The sequence below is a fragment of the Callorhinchus milii genome, unplaced genomic scaffold, assembly GCF_018977255.1.
Source record: "Callorhinchus milii isolate IMCB2004 unplaced genomic scaffold, IMCB_Cmil_1.0 Scaffold1, whole genome shotgun sequence".
In the NCBI taxonomy this organism is placed as follows: Eukaryota; Metazoa; Chordata; class Chondrichthyes; order Chimaeriformes; family Callorhinchidae; genus Callorhinchus; species Callorhinchus milii.
This window is the reverse complement of record NW_024704742.1, coordinates 33,865,723-33,885,077: the sequence shown is the minus strand read 5'-3', so window position 1 is coordinate 33,885,077 and position 19,355 is coordinate 33,865,723. Positions and strand designations below refer to the sequence as shown.

General features: G+C 44.6%; 2 protein-coding genes across 5 annotated transcripts in view; both read left to right on the top strand.

Moving 5' to 3' along the window:
• The first annotated feature begins 931 nt into the window (after positions 1-931).
• Positions 932-11,862, top strand: fam241a (family with sequence similarity 241 member A). 2 transcript variants are annotated; one of them, XM_007896999.2, is made up of 4 exons: positions 932-1,017; positions 6,699-6,761; positions 10,258-10,525; positions 11,653-11,862. In XM_007896999.2, the coding sequence occupies exons 1-3, from the start codon at positions 967-969 to the stop codon at positions 10,501-10,503; spliced, it is 360 nt and encodes a 119-aa protein (XP_007895190.1). In that variant the 5' UTR covers positions 932-966; the 3' UTR covers positions 10,504-10,525; positions 11,653-11,862. The 2 variants fall into 2 exon arrangements, with proteins under 2 accessions (XP_007895190.1, XP_007895189.1); XM_007896998.2 differs by having other exon boundaries at positions 10,258-11,862.
• Positions 11,863-16,857: 4,995 nt separating this feature from the next.
• The window catches only part of ap1ar (adaptor related protein complex 1 associated regulatory protein), a 41,417-nt gene continuing 38,919 nt past the window's right edge, over positions 16,858-19,355 (top strand). The window contains exon 1 of one of the 3 annotated variants that reach the window (XM_007897002.2): positions 16,858-17,253. In XM_007897002.2, coding sequence (XP_007895193.1) covers positions 17,183-17,253 — 71 coding nt within the window. In that variant the 5' untranslated portion in view covers positions 16,858-17,182. The remainder of the gene's footprint in view (positions 17,254-19,355) is intronic. The other 2 variants (XM_007897003.2, XM_007897004.2) reach the window with 2 other exon arrangements.

Below are 19,355 nucleotides of genomic sequence, written 5' to 3'. Positions count from 1 at the left end.
CCCCCCCCCCTCCCCCAGCACGCACCCCTCCCCAGCACGGCAACCCCCCCCCCCCCTCCCCAGCACGCACCCCTCCCCAGCACGGCAACCCCCCCCCCAGCACCCCTCCCCCAGCACGGAAACCCCTCCCCAGCAGGCAACCCCTCCCCAGCACGGCACCCCTCCCCCAGCACGGCACCCCTCCCCCAGCACGGCACCCCCAGCGTGGCACCACCTCCCCCAGCGCTGCACCCCTCCCCCCAGCGTGGCACCCCCTCCCCCCAGCCCAGCACCTCCTCCCCCCAGCCCAGCACCCCCTCCCCCCACCCGGCACCCCCAGCCCAGCACCCCTCCCCCAGCAAGGCAACCCCACCCCCCCAGCAACCCCTCCCCCAGCACGGAAATCCTCCCCAGCAGGGCAACCCCTCCCCAAGCACGGCACCCCCTCCCCCAGCACGGCACCCCCTCCCCAGCACGGCACCCCCAGCGTGGCACCCCTCCCCCCACCCCGGCACCCCCAGCCAGCACCTCCTCCCCCAGCCCGGCACCCCCCCCGAGCCCGGCACCCCCCCCGAGCCCGGCACCCCCCCGAGCCCGGCACCCCTCCCCCCACCCCGGCACCCCCCAGCCCGGCACCCCCCCGAGCCCGGCACCCCCCCCCCGAGCCCGGCACCCCCCCCGAGCCCGGCACCCCCTCCCCCCCCCAGCGCGGCACTGGAGGCTGCGGCCGCACGTCACAGGGCTTCAGCAAAAGCCTTTGCGGCCGCGGTCGAGAGCGGGAGCCCCGGAGAGGGCGAGGACCCGGGAGCCGTCAATCAACGGCTGTCAATCAGGCGGTTGCCAGGGAACCGGCCTTGTCCGTCCCCGTCGTCGTCGTCCCCCCCCACCCGGGAGCCGACGTCACAGAGGCCGCCGCCGCGGGCGCGCGCGCGCGCGCTGACCAGGCTCACCCGGGGCGCGCGGCAGCGGCAGCTCCAGCACTCAGACATGGCCACAGGCGCGCAGCCCCCGGGCTCAGGCGGACAGGGACAGGGGCAGGTAAGGCAATCAATCAGTCAGTGCACACGCTCCCCGGGGGGGGTGGGCACGTGCCGCATGTCCATGCAGACCCCGCTGAGCCCCGGGTTTAAACCTTGAACTTTCTGTGCTTCGTAGTCTTGCTGCAAAGGTGGTGGGGCGGTGGGCTGGGGCTGGGGCGCCAGGGGCAGCTTGTCACAGGCACCTCTGTGTGTGTGTGTGGTGTGTGTGTTTTAATGTGTGACTGTGTCTCACCGTGTCGGATAAACTCGGGAGGTTTCGAGGGTGAGTTCAGTGGGTGATTTGATCCCACTATTGTAATGCAATATGCAAACTCTCTCTCTCTCTCTCTCTATATATATATATGTGTGTGTGTTTGTGTATATATATATAACGATGTATTATTAGAAGTGAAAGATAACCTTTTTTCACTCCGCATCCAAACCGCCAGAGAGTCCCGAATCATCAAACTGTCTGTGAGAAACGTGTGAGGTTTTATATGTGGGAGTCCTGTAGCTCAGCGGTTAGAGCACTCGCTTTGCAAGTGAGAGACCTGAGTTCAATTCCAGGCAGAGGGCGAAACCTTGGGCAAGTTTCCTTACTCCACACAGAGCCTAATAATAATCCCTCCAAAACCAAAACCAATAATAAATTAGTCATTTTCAATCTATGACTGTTTGTGGGACATTGCTGTGCGCAATTGGCTGCCGCGTTCGCCCACAAATATACAGTCAATTCACTTTACAGTGTGTTCTGTGAAGCGCTTTGGGACGTCCTCCCGACGTGAAAAGCGCTATATCAAATGCAAGGATTATTATTATTATGTTTAAATTGCCACGTGTGAGTGAGTGAGTATGTGAGCTGCCAGTGCTGTGTGTGAGGGGAGAGGAGGTTGTGTGATAGAGAGGGAGAGCTGCTACTTGGGATTTGTAGTTTGAAGCGACCTTAATCCTTGAATTTGATGTGGTATCATTATTTGTATTTATTTATATATACACACACACACACACACCGACAGGGTGGCTCAGAGTACTCCACAGGATTTCACTCTCAAGTGTAGTGAGTTATAGTTACTGTAGATTTGGAGGAAAGCAGCGAAAATGACCTCCCAAGTGTGTCTATAAATGCTTTAGCAAATTTTGTGTTGCCAGCCAGGAAGAATACAGAGTCATTGAGGAGTACACTGGAGCAGTAGTGATGAGAAAGCCATATACATACAGTATGTTGGATTAGCTGTGGAGGGGCAGAAAGAGAGTGAGGTCAACCAGGGTTCCTGACATGTTGCTCTGAAGTGGACTCTGCTGGAAAATGCAACGGTGTGTTTTTTTGGGTGGGGACTGGATTGAGTTTGGATGCTTTGCTGTGTTGTTGAGGGTATATAGCCCACAGACACTCGATGTCTAGCCTGAAGCATGAATAGGTACTGCAGTGAGACAGCTGAGCAAAACTACAGCCAGAATTTGGAATACTAAAGATTCGACCATTGAGCAACACGTAACACATAATCGATGGTTGTGTGAGTATCGAAGCCTAAAAAGCATTGTATTCAAACAACAAAACAGAATTATGAGATTTAAACATACCTTCCCATTTTGCCACTTACATTACCTGTTGGCTTGTGATAACAGCTCAGCTATTGCAAACTGACCACAATGAATAATTAACAGCCTACTTTGTAGTACATGTGTCACACCTTATTTACCTTTGATGTCTGGAAGTTATCTCATTGGATAAATGGTGGGTGGTAACATAACGTATGTAACAGGAAAATTGTATGAGAACATAGTGATCTTAACATTTGAGTGGAGGTCTGTACTGCCTCTGCCCTGTTACAGGTGTGTTTTATTTTGGGCTGCATCAAGGTTTTATATATATATATATATATATATATATGTGAAATGCATGACTGACCCATGAAAAATCCTTCCAGCAAAAAAATATTCTTCCATTATGGTCCATAAGATGTTCAGCAAAACATAAAAATAGGCTTGAGATTAAATTAGAAAGAAAATTTGTATCCCTTGATTGCCAAGAAATCCTACCAAAAACAGGAAAACCAGTATTGAAAATAACCAAAGGTGTGTTGGTGGTCTTATTGGAGAGTTTGTTAAATCCTATTACAAATGTAAATGTGAAATAGCATTAACAAAATGTAGGAGCATTTTTTAAACAACTGGAAGGTTTCACCAATGAGCATATTGTAAAAAAAATTCTAATTTTGTCTGCATTGCTTTGAGTGTAATAAAATGTATCCTCAAAATGTGTGCACAGGGAGGAACCTGCGTGGGTTGGTTCATTGTGTTCCTACATTGATGCTTATTCTTGTGGTTTTTATACAGTTCACAGGAAGTGCTACGTTGTTACACAACTTACTAACGTATAACATTTTCTTAAAATGCTCTTGTAGTCCTCAACGTGGAGTCCTGTAGCTCAGTGGTTAGAGCACTCGCCTTGCAAGCGAGACACCTGGGTTCAATTCCAGGCAGGGCGAAACCTTGGGCAAGTTTCCTTACTCTACACGCCTAATAATAATCCCTCCAAAACAAAAAAAATAATAAATTGGTCACTTCAATCCACAACTGTTTGTGGAACACTGCTGTGTGCAGTTGGCTGCCGCGTTTCATCCATAAGTATACGGTCAATTCACTTTACAGTCTATTCAGTGAAGCGCTTTGAGACGTCGAAAAGACGTGAAAAGCGCTATATCAAAAGCAAGGATTATTATTATTATAACTCTAGCATCTGGCCATTGAAGTAATAATAGAGTTACCCCATTTACTGCTCTTCTGCATTAATATTTAATATATCCTGTATACAGGAGTAGTGGCACAGCCTCATACATTGTCTTGATACTTTGCACAGACTTGTAGAAAAATTGTATATAATTCTTAGTGAAACTAATAGTTATGCACTTGAAACTATAATAATATATTTTTCTCTCAAATACCAATGTGTAGTATAGCTGGGTGGTTATGATGGGCGTTTCTGGCTAGCCTTTATTTACGTTTACAACTTCACAGGGCTCCAGTTGTAGTTCACTACCATACTTACTATGCCTCATCTATTTGTGTTGTGTAAATGTGGAGGATTGTTTTAGGTTAGGTTGAAGAAGATCCTCCAGCTGATTTTATTTCCACCTTTCCAGAATACCACGTGAGCCGTCTTCCTATTGTGGCATCAAGCCTGGTTAAGGGGCCTGGTTTGTGCTACTTTATCATAAGGGGAAAAACATTCCAAATCTGGTCAATTTTGTGGTTCCTGTATAGTAAATTAGAAAGTAGATTGCAGAAGTATTATTTTTCAATGTGACTTTGAGTGGGAGTGGGGAGGGGGGAACTTATTTGTGTTGGTGCATCATCAGCAAGCTCCTGATGATATTCGATTACATCAGTAAGTAAAAAATATATATAGCATGTGATGCAGGCTCTTCAGTTAGCTGTATTTCTCATCTCAACATGCTTTAATTGCTGAAACAATTTTTGTTTGAAAGCTTTTGTAGTATAAATGTTCTAAGTCTTTGCCTCCCAACAAGAACTGACTAGTCTGAGGATCAGTCACAATCAGTCACTGATCTCCCATTGCTTGCAGGGACAGTTTGATTATCGGTTTGTTTAAATCGCTCGTGTTTGGATTTTTAATAAAGACTACACAATAAATGTATTGTGCAGCACTAGTAGGTTCTAAGAATCTGTGGCATGCACTGTGCAGTATAGTGCAGACCAGTGGGATTGACCTAACTCATAAGCTGTGGCGATAGAAAAATGCGGCTGCAATTTATCAGCAGAATCCGTTATAAACACACCCTCTCCAGTGTAAACTGAAGCTTCTGGCTCCAAGCTTCTCGCGCTTTTTATCCAACGTTACTGTGGGGCGGGCGGTTCCGGACATGCATGCGCGATCCTACAGATTGGCAATTCAGAAGCCCTTGAGTACTGGTAACATGAATTATCATGAACAGTTAATAGTAAGCAAATCCCTCGATGGGTGCTTTACAATGAAAATATAGTAAAATACAACAAGAACAAATTGCATTTAAATCACGCCTTTCACATCAGAAGCATACCACAAGGTGCTGTTCAATTAAGGATCTTCACCCAAGCTGCGAATTGGATACAAGAAGGATGGGGACCAAGGGGGGAGGGAGGGGGCAAGATGACCAAAGATGCGGTCAAAGAAGAAGGTCTTGCGTTGGTACAGTGAGCAGGGTGAGGAATGTGAAGTACCTGCAGAGGGAAAGAGCGGATTGGTAAGATTTTAGAAGTTTAGAAAGGTAGGATGGGGCAAGACCATGGAGGGCTTTAAAAGATTATATTATATATTGATATGCTAATCGTAAATAAATTCTTCAACAGTAACTTTACAATTAAAATCTATAATCGCTTGGTTGCTGGTTACAAATTACGTCTTCTGGTCCCAGCAGCACAGAAACATTGATGTTCAGAGGTGCATTTGATTATTTAGATCTCTGCTTGTCCTTACAACCTTTAATCTCACACTTAACTGGTATTTATTCAATCATTTTCTGAAGGTAATCATCAACTTGACTTGAACTGTGTGAAGTCCTGTAGCTTAGTGGTTAGAGCACTCGCCTCGCAAGCGAGAGGGCCTGGGTTTGATTCCCGGGCAGAGCGAAACGTTAGGCAAGTCTCCTTACTCCATATGCCTCTGTTTGCCTGACAGTAAGTAGGAACCCGGTTGTTAGTTGATTGGGGGGGGTCACTTTTCCTGCGGTAATAATCCTTTTAAAAAAAAAAAAAATCACTCAATCCACGACTGTTTGTGGGACACTGCTGTGTGCAATTGACTGCCGCGATTCGCTCACAAAATACATAGTTAATTCACTACAGTATATTCTGTGAAGCACTTTGAGACATCTCAACGATGTGATAAGGCGCTATATCAAATGGAAGGATTACTATATTGTAGCTTTTTTCTGCTTCTTCTACTCGCCCTTGAAACATCTTGCTTAATGACTGGCTTTGGTGGGTATATGCCAATTTGCACGCAGCAATCCAAGTCATATCGCCCAGCAATGCAACTGGGAACCCATATGCCTCTAACATGCTGGGGTTGCTGGTGGTGATGTCCTTCGGATGAGGTGATAAACTATGGTACCTACTGTGTGTCCAGGTGGATGTTAAAGATCCCATGGCATGTTTAAAAAGAGAAGGGAATCTCTCCACCAGCTATCTCCCAAAATAAAATTGTTCATTCACTCCATGGTTTTTTGTGAGACATTATTACTGGTGTGCAAATTGACATTCACCCACAAAAGTCCCAGTCATTCTACAGTATATCCTGTGAAGCACTTTGGGATGTCCTTGTGATGTGAAAGGCGCTATGTACCAAATGCAAGAATTATTATTATCTTATGGTATCCTTTGAAATAAGGTAACTTACAACTGAAATGATCTGTCAGAGTTGAAAAGGATACATACTTTTCCCTTTTGGAATCAAACTGCTAGAATGTTCTGCCCATTCCCGTAGTTGTGCTGGCTTTTCTCCAAAACCCAAGCTAATGGGCACTTACAATAGTGCTTTGAACAGCATGGAATTAGAAGAGGAAGAAGCTCCTTAAAGATGTTTGTAAGGTCCAGTGGTGTGCAGGTTGCTTTGCGGACTCTTAAAACTTGGCCGGCAACCTCATGTTTTGTTAATTGTGAATCTAATTCATTCCATTCCATCCTATTGATCACCTTTAGGCTATTAAGAAAACAATTTCAGATGTGAATGAGACTGTTACAGAGGGTACTCAAGAGAATCAGGTACATTTATTGTATTTAACGTTGTACACATTGTTTTGCTGCTACTGAATGATCTTGGTTGAAATGTTGACAAATGCATGGTGTGTAAATGGGCAAGATGAAAACATGTTCAGTTCAATTGGAACTATAATAATTTACAATAAGGGATATAATTTCTTTAAAACCTCAATGAATACAACTGATAGTAAAATAGTGCTTTTATATTCATGCTGTCTGTCAAATCCGAGGCCTCAGTTGCATGGGGATAAATGGGTACATGTTGATCATTTAATGAAAATATTTTTGAAGAAAGTTTAAATGTTCTGGCTTTGCAACATTGGAAAAATGATTAAATGTAGCTTTTAAAGCTTTACTTGCATTGTAACTAATCTCCTAAATCTGGTTGTATGCCATTATCAAGTTAGAGTCCACTAACTAGAATTAATTCAGACAGAAAGGCAAGTGATAGTTTGGAATATCAAATTGGTCAAGAAATGTGAAGGTGAATAGTAAAGCATCCTGAACTATGAATTGTCACCACAGATCTGCACTGTGTGCACACTTTACAACAGTGACACCAAGGGAACCCAGTCTGATACCTTGGAGTACTTTGTTGCTGATCTGAGACTGTACCTTTCTTTATTTATAAATAAATAGCATTATTTATATAGACACATCTGGATGCAGAATTTGTTGCTTATTGATTTTATTGGGCAAAATGAATCTTGTAGGCATAGTCGTGTGCTAAGGGGAAAGAACCATACACTGGCTATTTTTTATTTGAATTTCAGGACATTGTACTTTGAAATCTGCTTCTACAAATAAATGCCCCATATGTGCCATTCTGATGTGCTCACTATTCGGCTGACTTGTACCATCATAATCTTGCACTGACTCCTGTGAAACTGTACTGCAATGCTGGCTGCAGCACCAGCATTAATCATATAATGTGCAATTTAATTTTTTTCTAATCTCTCTTTAATTTTGCACTCCTTTCTCATTCTCCAGTCTTTTTTATGCCTTTTTTATTAATGCTTTTCTTAACTCCTGTTTGTTTCTACAAGAATTGTCATTATATCAGACTGGCTAGAACCTAAGCGATCATACTATGGTTGCTTAATAACAGCGATCTTTTCATTACATCTTTATGAATGGGAAAAGATCACCATTTTTAAACAATCAGAGTATGATTCATCCCAATGTCAGTGAGTCAATGTCTGAACAACTCGGTTATTGTTGAAGTATTTCAGTGTGTTGGTTTTGGGCTTTAGAGCATTAATTTTTCAATATAAAGCATTTGCGCACAAAACACACAGTATATCCTTCAAAGTGCTTTAAGACCGGCTGCCAAATGTAAATATTATTATTATAAGGCAAACACAGACTTCCCTGGTCTGGAGTTTGGGGCGAGATGGTCTTACATAACACCAGAAGGTTGAGGGTGTTTTGCCCACATTGCATACTTATAACTAATAAATTGTAGCTAATTGTATTTGTGTAACATAAATCATTTGATAATTTCGGAGTTCTTCATGTTTGATGCTTGAATTCTTTTGGGAAGTTTTTGCGTAGGATTTGGAATGTTTTCATTTGCATTCAATTTGGTACCCCGGGGAGTGGGGGGTAGGGTAGAACTCTCCTGTATATCCACGCAGTGTGTTTCGTGTTACCTCTCTGTGACTAGGTGTGAGAGTGAGAACATTGTAAAGCAGTAATTCTTGTTCACGCCCTAGCAGTTCAGTGGACTTGGAATATATGGTAAATTGATCCCTTGCCCTGCAGAAATATTACACTGAATGAAAAGGCCAAAGTGAGTTTAGAAAATGCACTGAAAACGGTTGGATTTTCAAAAAAATGTGTTATCATTATCTGTACTCGCCCATGAAAAATTGCCAATTAGGGCGAGGTCCTGGAAGCTAACCAGTGCCTGTGAACCCAAAGCCCTGGAGGGGGAGGGACAGAGAAGAAAAGTAGCAACCAAAAAGTCTAATTTCCCGAACTGTGATTATGAAATGTTAGATAAGACGAGTATTTTATAGTTACAATGTTAATCTGGATTTTTACCGCAATATTAAAATGATCCAAAATGATCTAGTTCATTTATTTGTTATTTTGATGTGATTAATTTATTGCAAAAATAGTAACTTCTTGCATATCATCTGCATTTTATATTGGGTCTTTAAGATTGAAACCTGCTTATGGTAATGACCGTAAACTGTAGTGATTTGTGTATTTTCACCCACAAAATATACAGTCAATTCAAATTACAGCATATTCTGAAGCGCTTTAAGAAATTTCGAAGATGTGATTTCGAAGATATCAAATGCAAGGATTATTATTTATTTTATTATTATTTGTAGGCAAACATAGTTGTTTGTGCACACCGGTATCCCATATTATTATATGCTGAGGTGACAAATGAACAGAGAGACATGGGGGTCCACATAAGCAAATCTCTGAAGGTGGCAGGACCGGTAGATAAAGCTGTTATAAAGGCATACGGGATACTAGGCTTTATAAATAGGGGCATAGAATTCAAAAGTCAGGAGGTTATGTTGAATATTTATAAAATGCTGGTAAGGCCTCAGTTGGAGTACTGCATTCAGTTCTGGGCACTGCACTTTAGGAAAGATGTTAGGGCATTGGAGAGGATGCAAAAGAGGTTTACCAGGATGGTACCAGGAATGAACGACCTTAGTTATGAGGAGAGGTTAGCAAAACTAGGATTATTCTCCCTAGAGCAGAGAAGATTAAGAGGGGATTTAATAGAGGTTTTCAAGATCATGAGGATTTAATAGGTTGAACCGGGAAAAACTGTTTCCACTGGCATGTGAGTCTGTAACCTGAGGACACCGATTTAAGATCGTTGTTAAACGAAACCGAGGGGAGGTTAGGAAAAATGTTTTCATCCAGCGAGTTGTTTGGATCTGGAATGCATTACCTGAAAGGGTAGTGGAAGCTGATTCAATAACAAATTTTAAGAGAGAAGTAGATGGGTATTTGAGGAGGACAGGATTGCAGGGCTATGGAGAGAAAGCGGGCCAGTGGGATTGAGTTGGATTGCTCTTTTAGGAGCCGGCGCAGACATGATGGGCCGAATGGCCTCTTTCTGTGCTGTATGATTCTATGATTCTAATTGTTGGATAAGATAGAGAATTGCCCTCCAAATAGTGTCATGGTTTTTTTAGGCACCTGAACAGACAGACATTAGTTTGACATCACATCTGACTTTAGCCAATGCCACACTAGCTGCCCCCCAACCCCCCCCCACCCCCAACACTGAGCTGGGGTGTCAGTCTGGACTGTGAGTCCAGGCTGCTTAAAGTCCTGATGTGGGGTTTGAACCTACAATCTTCTAACCCAAAGGCAGGAATGCTATCAAATGGGCCAAGCTGACATGATGTTAAGTTGCTCTGCAATTAAATACAGTTGAATGTATTTGTGTATTAAAGTTTGAACAGGGGGGTTGTACACAAGTGGCAAACCTGCTGATAGCATTGTACTCTTTCCTAAATAGGTTGCAGTGGAGGATGGAGAAATTGCCACAGAACGCTCGAATGATGACTGTAAAAAAATGGGAACACTCTTTGGCGAGCTCAACAAATGTCTACTCAATGCCGGCTTCTCAAGAATGGAATTGGGGACATATGATGTGGAACCTATTGTAATCGTTTTCTTTTGGTTCATGTTGGGTTTTCTTGGATTACAAGCTTTAACTTTGGTGGGAGCTCTCAGCCTTGTTATTGTTTTCATCCATGGATAGGAGGACATTTTCTAAAAAGAATGTATGAAATCTTGTTTACCTTGTTTGTAAATGCTATATAATTATGTTCAGAATTTGTAATGAATTCTTAATTGTGTACATACATTTATAAATACTGTATGCTACTTACATGTCAAAATATGCAAAATACCCAGATAGATATGGTGTATTGGTATTTACAACTGAAAAAGAGGAAATTAGTTTTTTTATTGTGTTGCAAAAAACATGCAATATTTTCAAGGTTTGGGCTAAAATGTTGTAATTCTATTGAATATATTAAAATGTTTAGTTTTAAGCAGAATTAAGCTAAAGATTCTTCAAATATCCCAGAATAGTTCAGAAAAGCTCAGGGCATGAAATATATGTTTGCATTATGTAGTTTGTAGATAAAAACTCTTGTTAATAACTGTAAATCCTTTTGTAAAACATATGCAAGCAATTTGTATACAGTACCAGATTTGTGTCTTCTGTAAAGTATATTTCTGTAAAGTATATTATGTTGAGTGAAATACTTTTATTGATGTTTTCTTTTTCTCCCCTCCCTTTGGTTTTGTTTGGATTCCTTCATACCCATCTGAACCGGCTTTAAAGTAGATTCAGTGGATATCTATATTTATCTGTGGATTTTGTTTCCTTTGAGTTTTGGCAGTATGCATGGAACTAAACATTAGGTAATGAAAATGTTTTTGTAAGTGAGTTGCAGCAGACTGTTCAATCAGGTATTGAATGATAAGATTTTTGTTAAATGCCAATTATTGGGGGAAAATTGCTATAAATATTTCAGTAAGCACATGAATGCTTCAGTGTATTTTTTAAGGATACTAATTGAAAACAAATGTGTATTTTTGTGGAGTAAGGGACTTGTACCATCAAGTACTTCTGTTAGATTTCTTAATGTATCAAAATATCTCTTACTGTTTTTTTGTTAATTCTAGTTAAGTGTTTTTGTAAACTGTTTGTATGCTGTACAAATGCTTCCAGGTTTAACTGGAAGGATCTGATCTGGATCATATAGTTGCACTAAAACCTGGAGTCTGAAGCTGATGAGCAGTTTTAGTGCAAATAGGGTCCAAACAAAGACAGTTTGCTTAATACTGCTAGGCCTGTTGCTAAGTGGAAAATGTTTGATAAAACATTTTAATTCTGTAGTTTCAGATACTTCTGTACTTGATGGGGAAGAGCCATCTAGAAAGGAAAAAAAGACGAACATTTGAGCTCATTTGTGTTTTGGGTTCTTGTGCCTCTCATTTTTACTGGATCCTAAATGATTGCATAGTGTTTTCATTATGTAAAATGACACAGCGAACTTCATGTGCCAATGAAAATCACATTACTGCTTAAATGTTTGGAACCACTCAATGCATGTGTGTGTTTGTGTCTGATGTTGGCACTAACTAATGTTATTGCTCAGTTTTTTGGGCCGCTCTGGATGCCAAACAGGATTTCCTTGTTCAAAGCCATTGCGACATTGCGGCCGTTTTAGTAATTTCTTCACTTTAATTGGCACAATATTTCTACAGAACCTCTTAGACTATTTTTTCAGTCATCTTTCCCTCCAACACTGTGAGGTGTTTTGGGATGTCCTAACATGAAAGTTCCCACATCTTTAACATACATCTGAACAGTCCCCTATGTTAATGTCTCAACTGAAGACTGCACCTCTGATAACGCAGCACTCCCCAAGTATAGGAGGATAGAGGCACCTGGTTGGGTTTAAAATTATGAAAGGATTTTTTTTTTTGGTCACCCTAGTGTGCAACACATGCAAAAAACAGTCACCACGCTTAAGAGTATCCAAACCAAGCGAGAGTTCCATCCATGCCATCAACACACAGAAATTTCCTTGGCCGAAATGCATTGTGCACTCTCCCCGAAGGGACGCACCCTGCTCACCTAAATCCAGAGTTAGGTGGTGGTTGGCAAGAGTCAAAGCTTGTGCGTGCTAGAGTTTAACCAACTGAAATTGCACAGCTAGAAAGCACAGTCTGGTTAGATTCTTGCTTCTTGTCCAGATAGGGCCAACTGACCCATTAGGGCTTTGCCCCCACCCCGTGAGCAACCTTTTGGTTAGAAAACAATGGATTGTTTATCAAGCAATAGAAAAACTAAGAACAGATTTGTCAGAATTGGCCCTGTTTTAACATCTGTAAGGGGCGCAGCAGGGATTCACCGTATTGTTAAGCAGCTATAATTGCTCTGATTATTTTGGAGCAGCTGCTGGAGATGAGAATGCTATAAATGTTGGTAACTAAATGACATTTTACTGTGTCTAAGCTATTCACATTCATAATTTCTTTTTTTTAAAAGGAAAAGACACATGAGGCTAAAGTAGAATATTGTTGATTGTTATTTTGCTGTTTACATTAATCATGCCCGACGGAATTAAATTATATTTGTGCGAGTGATTCATTGTGCGAGTGATTCAAAGTTGAATCATCTGTATGAAAGTTTGGCTGAAACAGCTCTATCTACTTGCACCTGCTTTAGTTTAACAGTTACTGCCTTTAAGGTTCTGAAGAAAGAATAGTGCTCCATTTAGCATAATAATAATCTTTGCATTTGATATAGTGCTTTTCACATGTTCTAGACGTCTCAAAGCGCTTCACAGAATAGACTGTAAAGTGAATTGACTGTATATTTGTGGGTGAAATGTGGCAGCCAATTGTGCACAGCAGTGTCCCACAAGCAGTCATAGATTGAAATGACCAATTTTTTTTTCAGGGATTATTATCAGGCATGCAACATGCAGTTGGGTGGGGTGGGTGGGGGGAAATGCTGTTTAATGCTTCTTCCACTGTGCTATCTGGAATTGCATACAGTGAACTCAACTGACTTATTAACTCATTATCACTTAATTCATCAGGCTGTCAAATATCCTACATGCTTTTCATTAAAAATGTTAATAAGGGACTGCTTAACACGTAACTCTGCATTGTAGAAATTCTTATAAGTACTTGCACCGTAAAATTAATTGGTTAACTTGTCCTATAATCTGGTACCTTGTATCACAGAGGCCTCCCCCCCTATCCTGTGGTGTGGATGCTCAGCAGAGGTGGGGTGCTCATGATCGGATGCATCAGAAGCCTCTGGTCTACTGGAGGGCTGCACTATGACCTCCCGCCCTTTGCTGTAACTGGAAAGGGCGGGAGGCCACGCCATGATCCTTCAATTGACCAGAACCGTGCAACTCGTCACTTTGGATAATATTACAAACTTAGATCACCTCGCAGGGAGTTGCTTGTTTCTGTCATCCATCAAGTGAGGGATTAATCCTGCCCTTGACAGATGGCATTTTTTCTTTGGGAGGGGAACGCCATGTGTCTGACACATATGGAAACCCGTCACCATGCTTAAGAGTATCCAAACCAAACAGATTTCCATGCATCCCATTTACACATGGAAGTCCCACAGATGGATTGTTGGAACGGGATATGCACTCTCCCTGGAGGGAAGCATCTTGCTAATCTAATTCCGGAAGGTTTTAAGCGCAGGTTGCCAAGAGCTAGGCTTGAGGACACCACACTGCGTGTTGGGGTAACTGCTGGAGTCTAACCAGTTATAACTGCTGGAGTCTAACCAGTTAAAACTGCATAGCTTGCCATTGATATTGCTGTCCACCAAGCTTTCCCATAGTTTGTCCAGCTAGAGCCATCCTATCCATCAGGGCTTTGGCTTGCAGGATTAACAGGAGATGTTGGAACTATCACAAACTCAATACTTTGTCTGAAATGGTCATGTCATTAAGGCCAACCATATCTTTCTCTCACTTGATTTTTAAAAATCTATTCATTAGTCTCAACTTGTTTGCTAACATTGGCAGGAAAGATAGCAGAGTCAGCACCCATAATTGCTATTATAAAAATAATGAAGTTAAATTCCTCTATTCTTTCCCAATATCCTTTACTGTTTTGCTTCAAGATTTAACCAGTTGCATTTTAAACGCTGTTATGCACTAAGCTTCGGTAGCTATTTGTGGTGGTGAATAAAATATTCTGGGCAACGTTTAGAAGAGAGACCTGAGTTCAATTCCAGGCAGGGCGAAACCTTGGGCAAGTTTCCTTACTCCACACGCCTAATAATAATCCCTCCAAAAACAATAATAAATTGGTCATTTTGTGGGACATTGCTGTGCACAATGGTTGCCGCGTTTGCCCACAAATATAGTCAGTTCACTTTACAGTGTATTCTGTGAAGTATTTTGGGACGTCCTCCCGATGTGAAAAGCGCTATATCAAATGCAAGGATTATTATTATTATTATCAGTCATAACCAGTAGATAAGTGGAAAATAACCTGTTTTGTTGTTTCTTGGAAAGCTTGTGCAGAAGTACAATTCATGTCACATTTTTATTGAAATTATTTGGAGATTAGTTTCCCTGCTGGGAGTTTGCAACATGTGTAGTGCCCTCTCTGGTAACTCTGGTGTTAGGGATGAGGTACAAGTGTGTGTGTAATCATTGGCGAGAGCTGGCTGGTGAGCTTCCCACTGCTTGTCCAGCGAGGACCATCTGACACGTTGAGTTTCAGCTTGCAGGGATCACAGGAGTTCAATGGGATGACTCCCTACCCTCAGTTACCGGTCAACCAACATCTAGTGGAACCATCCTCTTCCACCTCCACCACCGCCACCATCACAGAGGGCACTACAAAGAATAATAATAATAATAATCCTTGCATTTGATATAGCGCTTTTCACATCGGGAGGACGTCCCAAAGCGCTTCACAGAACACAGTTATTGCACAATCCAATCCAGGGAAACACCGGCAGCGGTTGGGCTGTTTTTACCGGCTGCAACAGCGAAGAACGCACTTTTTGTTGCACATTACAGATATAATTTTTGGCACAGGTTTGAGAGTGTGGAGGAACGTATTTGCATTCATTTCCCGCCGACACGTCAGGTCTGCTCTGCCGACAGGGACTTCCCTGAATTGCTGAGGACCGTTCTGGCTCAGCAACAGAGGAGTGACTCGGTTTTGACATCTCGGCCGACTCCGTTCCAAGCAAAACCCCATTTGCTCATCTTCCCCCAACGCCGGCGCTATATACCGCTGTCATTTTGTTGCCGCTGCGGCGAGTCTTATCAGCTACAGTCTCACTGCCCACAGCCTGCACACACTTCCCTGCACATTGAGCCACGGCTCCCACCAGCAGCTGCTCTCCGGTGGCCCTGGTGTAGCGCGGTGGGTGTGAGCGGGTGACAGCGCCCTCTCCGGTGGCCCTGGTGTAGCGCAGTGGGTGTGAGCGGGTGTCAGCGCCCTCTCTGGTGTAGCGCGGTGGGTGTGAGCGGGTGTCAGCGCCCTCTCCGGTGTAGCGCGGTGGGTGTGAGCGGGTGTCAGCGCCCTCTCTGGTGGCGGTGGGTGTGAGCGGGTGAGCGCCCTCTCCGGTGGCCCTGGTGTAGCGCAGTGGGTGTGAGCGGGTGTCAGCGCCCTCTCTGGTGTAGCGCGGTGGGTGTGAGCGGGTGTCAGCGCCCTCTCCGGTGTAGCGCGGTGGGTGTGAGCGGGTGTCAGCGCCCTCTCTGGTGTAGCGCGGTGGGTGTGAGCGGGTGACAGCGCCCTCTCCGGTGTAGCGCGGTGGGTGTGAGCGGGTGTCAGCGCCCTCTCCGGTGTAGCGCGTGGTGTGAGCGGGTGACAGCGCCTCTCGGTCCGGTGTAGCGCGTGGGTGTGAGCGGGTGTCAGCGCCCTCTCTGGTGTAGCGCGGTGGGTGTGAGCGGGTGTCAGCGCCCTCTCCGGTGTAGCGCGGTGGGTGTGAGCGGGTGTCAGCGCCCTCTCTGGTGTAGCGCGGTGGGTGTGAGCGGGTGACAGCGCCCTCTCTGGTGTAGCGCGGTGGGTGTGAGCGGGTGTCAGCGCCCTCTCTGGTGTAGCGCGGTGGGTGTGAGCGGGTGTCAGCGCCCTCTCCGGTGTAGCGCGGTGGGTGTGAGCGGGTGTCAGCGCCCTCTCCGGTGTAGCGCGGTGGGTGTGAGCGGGTGTCAGCGCCCTCTCTGGTGTAGCGCGGTGGGTGTGAGCGGGTGTCAGCGCCCTCTCCGGTGTAGCGCGGTGGGTGTGAGCGGGTGTCAGCGCCCTCTCTGGTGTAGCGCGGTGGGTGTGAGCGGGTGTCAGCGCCCTCTCTGGTGTAGCGCGGTGGGTGTGAGCGGGTGACAGCGCCCTCTCTGGTGTAGCGCGGTGTAGCGCGGTGGGCGTGAGCGGGTGACAGCGCCCTCTCTGGTGTAGCGCGGTGGGTGTGAGCGGGTGACAGCGCCCTCTCCGGTGGCCCTGGTGTAGCGCGGCGAGCGGGGTCGGGGGCGGGGTGTGCGCTCCCGGACGTGACGCGACAATGGTGAGGACGGGCGGACGGGCGGACGGACGTGTCCCGGAGCGCGTGTCCCCGGGAGGGAGGGAGGAGGAGGAGGCAGCGGGTGTGTGTGGCTGCAGCGCTGTGGTCTCCCTTCTCCCTTCTCTCTCCTCCTCTAAATACATGGCCGCTTATTTATCTTCCTCCCGCCAGGCCTGGGTGGCTCGCCCTTCCCCCCTCACCCCCCGCCGCCGGGGTCGCACGGACGCGGTGTCCTCAGTGCTGTGCTTCCTGCTCACCCGGTGACACACACACACACACAGACACACACACACACACAGACACACACACACACACAGACACACACACACACACAGAGAGAGAGAGAGAGAGGTGCGGTGCAGTATGCGCGATGGGCAACTGCTGGGCTCAGTGCTTCGGGTTGTTTAGGAAAGAGGCCAACAGGATCCAGCGAGGCGGAGGGTGAGTGCTTCGGTTAATTTGCACCAATGCACTTCATCATCATCATCATCATCATCATTATTATTATTATTATTATTACTGTCATTATTATTGCTTCGTTGCTAAATGTGTGAGGTGTTGCCTTGTGCCTTTATGATAATAATAATCCTTGCATTTGATAGAGCGCTTTTCACGTCGGGAGGACGTCCCAAAGCGCTTCACAGAACAGACTGTAAAGTGAATTGACTGTATATTTGTGGGCGAACGCGGCAGCCAATTGCGCACAGCAATGTCCCACAAACAGTCGTAGATTGAAAATGACCAATTTATTATTGTTTTGGTTTTTTGGAGGGATTATTATTAGGCTCTGTGTGGAGTAAGGAAACTTGCCCAAGGTTTCGCCCTGACTGGAATTGAACTCAGGTCTCTCACTTGCAAAGCGAGTGCTCTAACCACTGAGCTACAGGACTCCATGTTGTCTCCCCTCCTCCTCTCCCCCTCCTCCTCCTCCTCTCCCCCAGTCAGAGGGGCAGTTACCAGGTGCAAGTACTTGCACTTCTCATTGGCAGTCGGGACTACAGATGTGCACAGGAGTTTACACATCTGGTTCAATGCAACCCCGACCGTATAAAAACAGCCACTCCGGTTATACTTTGCCACACACCCTTCAGGATATAATGGGTGTATATGGGCTTTTTTTTAAAAAAAATTCATGAATGCATAAATAAATAAATGTGTTAGGGACGTGCGTTCATCTTTCCTGTTAAAAGAATTGAGCTGTGAGTGTTTTTCTTTCCCCCCCTTTTTGTTAATCAAGTCCCAGCTCGTGTTTGCTGGAGTCGTTTCCCACACGTTAAGTCCTGTCGAGTGCAGTTCATTCGTCCCTATTGCAATTGCAACCAAAATGTTACAATATGGCCATTCAAAACCAGTTGTTTTAAATGTAAGGCATCACTTTTGGTGTTTCGTGTTTCAATGTTACATATTTACGTTCTCCTCTCTTGACACAATCTGAACAGAAATAAGAGGGAGATTGTTCTTGAGTTTATTTCTTACCTGACTCCTCGTCACTACATATCTTGGGTTGTTTGTTCAGGAATTGGGCAAAACTGTCCTTAAGCCTCTTTTAAGGTGCAACCTGTATGGTTTATGTAGTTTGTACAGCCTAACCTAGTTTACTTTTTAAAAGTTTATCACAAGTATCAATGAGAAAACTCCCAATACGTCTACGTGCACATGTGGCGATGGGTCAAGACACATTGAATTGCAGGAAAAGTAGTTTTGACCCGTCACTGCGCGTGCATCTACCAGCTGCAGTGATGAACTAACATATGCCTACATACCAGCTGCATTGAATTGCGCATGCACAGTGTAGATTATTGATTAAATCTGATTTTATACAGTCTGGACAGTTTGCCTGCAACTCGGACTCCGTGTAAGTAATATTAAATACAGTCCCGACTAATGTGACTCATGTAAGTTTTAATGTAATTTTGGGAAATAATTCCACAAAAAGGTACAACTAAATAAAATGAGTGACTAGATTTTTGCTATTTGGTGGATTCTGCGCTCATTGAATTGTGAATAAAACTTTGTACTTGTGAGTAGAACTTTACCACAACAGCAACATACATTTATGTAGTATCCCAGAGCGCTTGACAGTGGGGGAGCACAATCTGAGCCGTGGAGAGGGAGAGTTACCCGTAGTTACGGTCAAATAGGCGCGACCTGAAGATGGGGAAGGAAGGGGCAAGGTGGAGGAGGGATAGCGGAAGAGTGCTGCAGAGTTTTGGGGGCGTAGTGGTGAATATCACGCACTTATTGAGTATTATTAATACATTAAAGGAAAATTCACGCAAGATGAGTTTTAATGTTGTACCAATATATTGTGTGATATTCTTGATTACTCATACCAAATTGCATCTGTAATTTGTATAATAACAACAACTTGCACTTGTATAACGCCCTCAACTCAGCGTAGCGTCTCAGAGGGCTTAACAATGACAGAGCCCGACTCCAAGCCGGGTGGGGGGGTGGGGGTAGGTGACCGTATGGTCGAAAAGGAAGGTTTTCAGGCAGGATTTGGAAAAGGGGAGAGAGAGAGCAAAGCGGAGGGATTGAGA

Bases quoted from the DNA above. Each gene is read 5' to 3' on its own strand.
- fam241a (XM_007896999.2), top strand. From the start codon at position 967: ATGGCCACAGGCGCGCAGCCCCCGGGCTCAGGCGGACAGGGACAGGGG. The intron at 1,018-6,698 runs GTAAGGCAATCA...GATCACCTTTAG, and splicing joins GCGGACAGGGACAGGGGCAG to GCTATTAAGAAAACAATTTC. The intron at 6,762-10,257 runs GTACATTTATTG...TTTCCTAAATAG, and splicing joins AGGGTACTCAAGAGAATCAG to GTTGCAGTGGAGGATGGAGA.